The following is a 10,619-nucleotide window of genomic DNA, read 5'->3' on the forward strand; positions in this document are numbered from 1 at the left end:
CCGAGCGCGTCGATAGTATCGACTCGATACCCGCTCGCGCAACGGAAGGGAATAAGGTCGACTGCTCCAGCGAACTCGGAAATCGAGAAAAACGCCCTAAGTCGGGACGCTTTATGTGGGCTGATCTGCTTGACGGCCAGCAACCGGGGCCCCTGCGAACCGGCGGGTAGGCAACCCGGCGGAGCACTCGAGTATAGTGCGGCACTGCCTACGCTGGGAGTCTGGCTGGAGTGTCACGACAGGTACCAACTGTCTTATTGAAGGTCCCGGTCATGGAAAGGTAGCTCCTAAACCAGGGCCTGCCCCCGAAGGTCGAATAAAAAAGTACGGTGTTTTCTAAACGGCCGGCCGACGGCCGCATGCCCGGGCACTCTGGGCAGGGCAGCCCACACAGCCGGGTCGGGCCCGCCCCGCCCCGGTCCACTCGCTACCCAAACAGCAGATCAAAATGCATGCACTGCGGTAGAGAAAGTGGCGACGATGTGGGGCCCCGTGCGGCCCGGGCCCGCACACCCGGGGCCTGGGCCTGACCAGGGCGAGCGTGCCGTCGGGCGAAATGGGCAGCAAAAAAATGACGAGATAAAGAGCGTGTCAAGCGAGAGGCGCGCCCATTCTAAGCCGTTGCTCTGATTGTAATAAAGGGTGTGTAACGACGTATGTCAATCAAAGAAAAATGGAAAGATTATCGTCTTTGTTGATCCTGGAACTCTTCCGTCACTTGTACGGCTTTGTTTTGTCGAGTATACCCTAAGCAGTTACAAGTTAATAAAATCACCCCAGTGCCATTAAAACCGTTCTTTTGCCGCTTCGGTCATGTGATGATGTTAAAGAAAGGCACTCGATGTGCCATCATAATCGGTTGCCAATGGCCGGCCCGAGGCGGTGCGGTCGCTAACGCAAACACCCTTCCCCCCGTCTGTGCAACCCACCCAGGTCCGTGCCGAGCTGTTTGGCCGGAGTGTGAATAAGTAGCAGGTGAGTGTTTGACCTCCTGGTGGGGCGCCTGGCTACTGACGAGCGGGCGGAGCGGGGCGGGGCGGGGCGGGGCGGGGCAGGGCGGGCTGGACTCGGCGGCGGCGCTACTCCGTGAAGTGGGACCTGGAGGGAGTGAAAGAGGGGGCGGGGGTCATCTCGGCGCATAAAACCCGGCAGGTGCATTCTGTTTAGGTGAATTACGATACGTCCATTGGAAAGCACAATACATACCGCTCTGTGTCAATGGGGACGTAAACCATGCAGGCAACGACGAGACGACTGTGCGAGAGTAGTATAGTAGTAGTTGTACAAACAAGCTACCACCTTCAGCGCCATCTCTGACTCATTCACCAGGCTATCGTCATTGATCTAAACCCCCTATAATCTCATACCATCGAGATAGGCCCTTCTGGTGAAGACGCGCGCACGCCATAAGGGAAAAGTTTATTATGTATGGCTTCAGCCTCTAATTTTGAGGACGTCTCAATCGACTCGTGTTCGATTAAAATTAATACGTCTCTGCAATGTCTCTAATTTTTAACGAGGCTGTACACAATCTTAATATGCTTCGTAGTGTTAAACCGCTTCGCTCCGTTCATTTAATAACTACACCATTGTGCGTTACGGCGAGTTTAACTTCTTCAGACACACAGTGCTGGATATCTGTTAGCCTCCTCGCAACTTCGTGTACTCCAATCGCGTTTGCCACGCGACTGGCCCGGCCCCAGCCCTGGGTCCGGGCGGGTTTCGTCCAGTCTTGTTGGCCCGGGCCGGGCCGGGCTGCTCGACCGCTGCCGGGCTGCTTTCTCCGCGCGGGTTTGGTAGGTTATATGGCCAAACCAAAAGTCGCCTTTTGCCTTCCCTAATCCGCGGCGCCTTCGGGATGCGTCGTGGCGACGACGACACGATCCCGTGACATCCGGGGCCACCCAGGCGAGAGAGAGAAGCCACCCACTGCTGGGTCTGGCCCGCGTGGGTGCGCGACACGTTTTTGGATGCCACCTGCAATATTACCACGTTTTCCATAAAGTCAAAAAATGCGGGAGGAAAAACAAAACAATGTACAGTATTTTATATCCGAGGAATTTTGCGGTTAGCTGATCATCGTCTTGACACGTTTGAATGAGAAGAGGTGGAGTCTACAAAACGTACTTTTTATTATTTATTTCTACAGTGGCTGATGGCTGATGCATCAAAAGAAAAAAAACAAAAAAAACATGAACATAAACAAATAAACTTCTGAAAGAAAATTTTCTGTTCAAAATGAAGAAAGATGTCAGTTTTGGTGATTTTTTGTGAAAGGAATATGTGAGTCGTGTTGACGTTGTTAGTGACGGTGGCGGTGTATGAGTGGCGATCTCTGTCTTCACTATTACATAATCACTGGGTCGAGTCACCCACGCGTGTCTCAGTGCGATGGGCGAGTTCGGGTGAATCGTTGTTGCTAAAGTGTCGGTTAAATTAATTAGAATTAGAATGGCGAGATTGTAAAACACTAGAGTTCCCCTCCCCCCCCCCCCCCCCCCCCCCCTCCCGACATAGTTTTGTGTCCCTAAACTCTGCTCGTCCGACGTTTTAAACGCTATGCTATAAGGTATATCACAAAGGTAATTCACAGCCTCCAGGTGCAGCGAGCTGCTCAAAGGAACCAGAAGAAGCGCCGTCGGGGTATCATCTTCCTGGCGACCATGCGGCGGGGGGCTGCGGACAGAGAGCACGGGGTCATAACACGTACAGTACCGGAAAGCTAAGTGTGTCACTTACTTGAAGGTGTGTAACGCCATTCGTACACATGGACGCACAAAGTGTTCAAAGGAAAATTCACATTTTACCCCCCCTAACAGTACGAATGGCATTCACATAAGTGTACGACATTTACACACTTGTGTTTCCAGGTAACCTTTTTTTTTAGCGTGATTTTTCTGGCTTGCTGAAGCGAATTACTTTAAAGTAATAGGTGACAAGGCAAACCGGAAAAGCAAAAGACTTAACAAAGCTTCCCGTACCAATAAACGTGCGTTTTCAATAAAACCCATGCGACTTGTTAATTGAGGGTTTGTTAGTCGATCTTGCAGACGGGAGAGTTTCCAGAGCGTCCCCAGGAAATTTGCGTAGTCGCGCCATTCCTCTGCTTTTTTCTGCGAGGTCCGGCGCCACCGCGGCTGATCAAGTTGACCGGCCGGCCCGGCCTGGCCGAGAGGCCTCGCTCGTGAGAAAGCGTCGGCCATGAACGTCTCTCGAGGGCCGACCAAGAAGGGCCGGACAGGACACCACCAGGGCGCGTGGTCCATGACCTTGGCGCCGCTTGGCGCGGCAGGGCTGGCCGCAGTGTTTTTGTCGCACTTACTTACTCACTGAATCAGCCTCGCTTCCCCTCCGGGTCTAGCTTTAGGAGGACTGCTTGGCTCTGCCGGGGTGCGTCCGGAGCGCCATCGCTCCCGTATCTGCTTTCTCCGTCGCTCGCACTGAACGTCTGTGCTCCTCGTCTTGCTCGCGCCGCCGGCCCAAACGTTTTCTGACAGTGTTACGCACATCTTTATTTCTCATAGAAAACACGACTAATTTCGTTTGACCTTTACAGGTGCGCAGTGTCGGTAAAGGATCGATGACGGCTGCCGCTGCCACCGGACCCAACGCTGAAATAAGGCACTTCGTGAGTATTAAATATGAATAAACTAGCTGTAGGTGTCCCGTGCGCGCGTGTGTGTCTGAAGGCTCCCCCACGGCTATCGAAGCCAAGCAAAACAACCGTTTTTTTAGGCGAAAAGATGCAGAGCTTTTTATTCTCCTTTTTTATTGCGCGGCCAACGATAATGGTGGTCCTTCTTTCTTTTCCCCTACGTTGATATTCGCGTCAAACTTTCGCGCCCCACACTCAGCTCGATGAGGGCGGGTCGAGGCGAGACCAGATTGGACCCGCGGCGAGAGTGAAACAGAGAGAAGTGAGTAATGTGACGACTTTTTGAAGCCTCCCCTCCCCCTCCCCGACTGCGCACCCAAACCAGGACCCGCCGGGGGTCCGTCGCATACGACCCTGTAAGTATACAGTCTCGCGGTTATTCCTTCGGATGTGGATTGTACTCGTCCCGTATACCTCTGTTATGACCCACCAGTACGTGCAGCCCCCCCCCACCTTTTCCAACCTTATCGACCGCTGGCTCTGTCGAGCCGGAAGCAGCCCGACTGACTTCAACGTATCTGACCCACATAATCGACAGCGAGTTGGAGATGGTATATACGATGATGAACGGCCGTGGGAATGAGATGGATTATTTGTACCGCGCCCGGAGTTTGTTTTCTTTTTCTGTTTCTCGGCTCAAGCGTTATTTAGAACCACGCTTCGTATTCGACTAGTAGTGCTGCCCCGTCCAGGCGCACGTGCATACGTCCCGCATCCGGGAGCCCTCGAAGGGTCTGCCCGTGTTAGGGCGGGGCCGACGTCTCTACGGCTTGGGCCTCAGTGTCCTGCCTTTATGTTTGCCCACCTGGAACGCCGCGTTAGCCTAGAAAATGCATCCAACCCGCTGCAGGAGTAGTGTGACCCTGCGAACCTGTTCCGACACCAAAACAAGATGCATCATTATTGTTAGACAAGAAAGAGAGGGTTAGGATCTGTAGCAGGCGCTAGGGCAAAGGGCAAAGCTTCGCCCCTCGATTGCGTCAGGTTACTCATTGTTTATTAGCTAGGGTACGAAAATGGGAGACCCGCATGCGGAGAGGTTAGTTTTCGTTTTTTGTTAATCGTTGTTAGTCCTAGTCGGTGTAGCTGCTGGTCGAGCTATCAGCTTCCTCGGTCCCGGTGGTTTCCTCACCTCGGCTGGACCGCAGCCCAAGCTCCGCCTTGGAGAAGGGCCTGGAGTCGGACGTCTCCAGGTAGAAGCTGCCTCTCGTGCTGGAAGGATAGAGCAAGCAACATGAGCTCAGTGATGGCAGGGTGCCGGTTGGGCTGCCTGCGCTCCGGGCTGACGGCAGGATGGGTGTCCTACCTCCCAGGCGCGCGGTGCAGCGCACACGGACTGGTTACTCTACGGAAGCAGCTCACTTTCTTTATGCCTCCGTTTTATTGTTGCAAAACCGGTAGTTTTTTTTCCCCCTGGCCTGACGATTGTTTTCCTGCCATTGAGACGGGTGTAATTGCATAGTTATTGTTGTGCGGTAGCCGCAATAAGAGCCGCACGCGGAAATGAGCTACCGGCACTTCAGCTCATCTATCGTCAAGGAGCTGGCTATGAGTGACCAGCATGACCGCCACTCAGCCAGTCGATCACTCTGGAGTGACAAGTTGAAGCATCATCGGCGGCCGTGGCCTCCGTATCACCCTCCCTAAACGCGCGTCCATTGTGGGCACCGACAAGTGCGTTCCAGCAGCCAATCGTCCTTCTCTGCCGATGAGCACGAACAGGTGACTGGCGACTGATTGCCACTCACTCGTTTATGACTGGCCGCGCTAAGTGATCAGGTGATCCAGAGGGTCTCGGCGGAGCTGCCAAGATTGTGTGTTATGGGGCTTTGGACGAGAGCGAGAGCGACACTTGTGAAAAATACTCATAAGTTTACACGAAAATTTTCCATGGTGTGAGTCCGTAAAATTACAAATTAAAGTTGTAAAATTACAATCACTTCCTATCGACTTGGAATTAATCGAGGAGCAAAATTGGTACGCCGTAAATTTACAACATCATTTTGTAATTCCAAATTACAAGAAAAGTCCTAACATTACGAGAAAATTTTTCACAGTGGAGAGACGCGGAGGCGGGCGACCAACAGTTTTCTCTCTCACTCTACCATGCCTCACTTATCCGAGTGGCTGCCTCGGTGCGTCTCGCGCCTCGCACTAGTTTTTCTCCAAATGCAAATCGCGGGTGATTAGAATTAAAGTCAAAGTCAGCGAAGTGGTGGACATCCAAAGGCACGTGATGCCTGAAAACCTTGGGTTTTGTGTGACATTCTAAAATTGAATGCCCCGCTAGATTATTTCTCTGTGGAGATGTAGAAGGTAGAAGCGTTCGACGTTAAAAATAAATGCACTTCCTCTTTTCCGTAAACTCTGACCCTTCCTGAGTTCAACGTGATCCCGCCTACAAAACGGGTCAAATAATGGGGTTAAATAAAGCAGTGCCGCGGTTTTCAAGTGCGGCTTCTCATCTCAAACGCCTTGCAGGCGTATCATTCCAAACCACGACAGAATTATAGTGGTAGGCGGATCTGGCACCAAGGCCAAGGCCCTCGCGAGCAGCAAGTGCCAAAGTCAACGATTACTTCGCCCCGAGAACAGAAACAAAGGCAGAATCCGTCACACACACAGCGTGGCCCAGCGGAAACATCGCGTCCGATAAAATCACCCGAACCGGAAGCTCAAATCGGGTTCGCCTCTGAGTGACATTAACCTGTCATGACATATTTTCGTTCGTGACGGTGACGAAACGGCTTTCGTTTAGTCCGTGCCCATGCATTTTTCATGGATTTCTAGTGATATCCGTGCGAAAACCAAAGTGGCATTTACAATGGGCACTTGCTTTTCCCAGCTTTCGAGTAGATTTCGAGCGTGTAGCGCAACACAAATTGCCAGTGCATCGCAGACTCTTCGCGCATCCAGATGCACTGCAAGAACTGTTTGCAAGGATGCTAACAGCTTGCAGAGACTTTCTTTGCGATACGAACTATTACTTTGCAATTCAAAGCCCGAAACTTCTTTGCAACTAGGCAAAGAATACAGTTTGCGAGCATTTATACAATGCGTGCTTACCTGACTGGCGTGTTGAATCCCATAATGGCTTTCTTGTTGTCCTCGCACTTGCCGGCGGCGAAGTCGTCGTAGCTGGCGCACTCTACGCCGACGTACGGCGGCAGCTCGGGGTCCAGGGACTCGGCGAAGAAGCGCCAGGAGCGCCAGTGGCTGCAGAAGTCTGCCGGCGGGTGTGGTCAGTTAGCAGCAGGTCACGGAGAGGCAGACTCCCATACTTGAGAAACTCACGTATTTTAGTAAACTTTTCTCGGATTTTGAGAAAGGCTCCCCCCAAAATGAGGGAATTTCCCTCAATTTTTTGGGAAGATCTCCTCAAAATCTGAGGTGAGGAGTTGTCCCTCTAACACAGGCGTTTCTCAAAGTTTTGCCTATTGTCCCCAACAAACAGACATTGTTTTTAGCAGATGATACATTATACACAACTGAAAGTAATAATACTTTACTTAACTATGTATCATTGCTTGTACTCTCATGCGGAGCGCTGAGAGGCACCAGGCATGACGTCATCCAGTAGTCTGTAGGGCGCGGGATGCGGCCCCCGCGCTCCGACCGTGCCCATGCCGCACAGCCCATAGCCCTATACGCAGGCTCCCCTCCCCCTCCCCCTCCCTCCGGCAGACTCGGCTCGTCACTCGGCTCGAAGCGCAGCTCGGAGCTCGGCTTGGACCGTCTCGGCTGAAGAACGCGCGCGGCGCGGTAATTCAAACTCTCTATGAAGCGACAAAACTAAATGAATTCAGAAACATTATTTTCAAACCATTTCTCTATTGAGAAGTATCACTCGCAAACTGTCTCTACGCCCCTCTTCACACTAACTTGGTCTTAGACCCTTCAAAACATTACAAAGTATAGGAGACACAGAACACAACCCAAATCTTTTTGTGTATAAATACGTAATTAAATGTGAATCAAGATTTGTAAATTATCTACGTACTTCTGCAGAATGCGTCCTGTGATCTCCCACTGAAATATTATAGACTGGAATAATTCTTGAATTCGTATCATCTGCTTTCACGATCCGTTCCTGAACGGAACTTTTTTTTATCGTGCATCGTCAACACACTCACCCTCGTCCGAGAGCGCGCGCGCGTTGGGCGTGCAGCCGGGCTGCAACCTCCGCCCGCCGTTAGGGTAGAAGTCGGCGTCCCCGGTGGCGTACTGGACGCCGTAGTTGCCCCCGTCCGTGTGGATCACGTCGACGAAGTGCGCGTCCGAGGGCGCGATGTGGTTGGTCGTGAGGCTCTTGACGTTGAAACCTGGCAGCGCCGGATCCAGTGCTGCGCGAAGAAGCATGTTTATCACATCACCCGGATCGCACCCCTTGACACTTGACACTGACGAGGTGTATCGGAGAGTCCGAACAGGGGGCGAGGAAGTCATTCGTGTGAGTGAGATGGATGATAGCCTTCTCTCTCTCTCTCTCTCTCTCTCTTCCCCCTCACCCTCCCTCTCTCTCCCCCGCCCTTGCACACTCACCCGTGACCCTAGGCACCTTCCCGTTCCTGAGGTTCTTGCCCGTGAGCCCGGCCGCCTGGCCGCCGAGCGAGTGCCCCACCAGGTACAGGCTGTCGATGGCGAGCTGGCGCCCGGCGTGCCAGGCGTCCAGCTGCTTGGCCACCAGCTTGGCCACCTCGGGCACCAGCAGCAGCGGGATCACGTAGAACTCGGCGGCGACCTTGGACCAGTCGACGAACACCACGTTGAACTTGGCCTGTCGTATGAACGCTGCAACGGTACGCAGTGGGACAGTGTCAGTACGATGAGTAAGGGCGTAGGCGGATAAGATTTTTTGTGGTGTCCGCGCTGCTTCCAGCAGATCAATATCCAGGCAAATCCGGGCAGGGGCGGGGTAGGCAACAGCGGGAGCGCGGTGGCGGCTGAGTGAGGCGGGCTGCCTACCCCAGGATGCGCAGGCGCTCAGCCGCCCCTCCCCGCGCCGCTGTGCTGCTGAGTGAGGCGGGCTGCCTACCCCAGGATGCGCAGGCGCTCAGCCGCCCCACCCCGCGCCGCTGTGCTGCTGCTTCCATTTCACGGGGTTAATGGCCAGGACAGCCGGTCGTGGCGGTTTTATGGTCAGCGTGTCAGCTGCTGTGAGCCGCCGTTTGGCGTGGCACCGTATGGGCGCCAAGCGGGGTGAGTAACGCTGACCCTGACCTACGACCCCTAAAACACGGCGCGCGTCGCTGCTGACGGACGACTCACCGGACATGACCGTCTGCACGCTCTCCTTGTCGCCGTGCTCGGTGTACCCGTGGTAGTACAGCACGGTCGGCTTGTTGGCGTTGAACCGGGGGTCCTTGAGCAGGCCGTCGGCCTGCGACTCGAGCAGGTACTCGGCGAAGTCCGCCGTCGAGCTGGAAACAGCACGTGGTTAATTCGGGGAGTGTGAGAATCGGTTGCTGCTGTCACGATGAGCTATGCGTGATGTTTGTCTTACTACGTTTTACCGCGGTCCAAAGATCCCAGGCGGAAACAGAAACAGAAAAAAAGAGAGAGAATGAAATCGTGAATGCATAAAGCCTTGTGTGACGTTGTAGCGGTGTGCCTGTGAATATCGTTAAAATATTTTCTTGTAAAATAGAAAAAACGAAAATCCAAGGATTATTGATTTTTGAGGAATATATTACATGGAAAGGCACTCACGCATAAGTTTCTACTTTCATGTCGCAAGTGTTGATCAACGAGAATTTTTTTCCGCGTTAGAAAGGCTTATCGGATCACTGAGACTAAACTAGATCAGAACCCACTCGGCCCGCAACGCACTATTGCTGGATTACCTGCCGTAGATCCTGAGCTTGATGGTCTTGAGGAGCTCAGCGCGTGGCAGGGTGGCTCTGCCCGCGCGGAACGTGGCGCTGCCTGGAACACATGGAGGCAGATCGCACATTGTCACTAGTAAATTATCCTGTGGTTTACAACTGTTTTGTAGCTCAACTAAAATTTCAGAGGAGATGCTAGCTGTCTTTTTTGCTGTACTGATCCGCGTGCATGCAGGAGGATTGCCCGGATGCACGAAAGTTATTTCCCCGTCGTATGCTCATTTTATCTCCAAAACGGTGCAGCGTTTACCAGCCTGCCCTTGTCGTTTCCGAACAAAAACGCGATTCGTCACTCTCAACATTTAATGGAACTGAAAGGTAATATATTCTCCTCACCTCCACTGATTCCTGCAGCCACCATGGCCAGCCCCAGCAGCAAAAGACGTGGCCCAGACGGTAGCGACATTTCTCCCAATCTGAAAAATGAGACACGCACATCACGTTACTGCGATGCAGTTTGACCCTTTATTCGCGTTCCGCACTACAGTACGACTGCAGTACGACAGGCCACTACACCTCTGTACGACTGCAGTACAACGTGTTGCACAACTCTGATGTGGTCCAGTAGCTGATCGCGTGCCACCGCGCTTAATCGAGTGCACCATCCTGTTCACCGAGTCCCACATGACAATCATCGGTGCTCGTCGTTTGCGTCAACCATCATCACCAAAGAGAAAGATAGAAATCACTTAACACCGACCATAGACTCCTGCCGCGTCTCTGCTTACTGTGACGGGTCGTGAGGAGAGGCTGACAGGTGTGCGGGTGGTAAGCGCTCCAGTGGTGCACGTCCGTCTGCTGCCGGGTAGAGTGGTAGCAGCGGTAGCGCCCCCCTGGTGCTCCCGGCGGCCGGTAGCGGGAGGGAGGGGGACTGAATGGGCGAGCGAGACAGCCGGTCGCCCGGCCGGCACCCGCAGGGCACTGGGGCAGACGGCGCCGGGGTAGCGCACTCTTTCCGCTGACACTTACCGGAAACCTGTTACCCAAATGGCTCGAACGGTGCTTGATGGTATGAAAAATTTGTGGCTGATTTGAAATTTTTAAAATTATATCGATAACTATCGAAAATTTTTGACTCA

At 53.1% G+C, this 10,619-nt stretch overlaps 1 protein-coding gene across 1 annotated transcript in view; it reads right to left on the bottom strand.

Moving 5' to 3' along the window:
* Positions 1-2,113: 2,113 nt before the first annotated feature.
* The window catches only part of LOC113218350 (lipase member H-A-like), a gene marked incomplete at its 5' end in the record, with an annotated part of 12,550 nt that continues 4,044 nt past the window's right edge, over positions 2,114-10,619 (bottom strand). Inside the window, 8 exon segments of the mRNA XM_052268548.1 lie at positions 2,114-2,676; positions 4,788-4,867; positions 6,722-6,881; positions 7,789-7,998; positions 8,198-8,446; positions 8,924-9,075; positions 9,499-9,580; positions 9,877-9,956. Coding sequence (XP_052124508.1) covers positions 2,615-2,676; positions 4,788-4,867; positions 6,722-6,881; positions 7,789-7,998; positions 8,198-8,446; positions 8,924-9,075; positions 9,499-9,580; positions 9,877-9,946 — 1,065 coding nt within the window. The 3' untranslated portion in view covers positions 2,114-2,614.

Source organism: Frankliniella occidentalis, unplaced genomic scaffold, assembly GCF_000697945.3.
Source record: "Frankliniella occidentalis isolate FOCC.00 unplaced genomic scaffold, Focc_3.1 Scaffold4, whole genome shotgun sequence".
Lineage (NCBI taxonomy): Eukaryota > Metazoa > Arthropoda > Insecta > Thysanoptera > Thripidae > Frankliniella > Frankliniella occidentalis.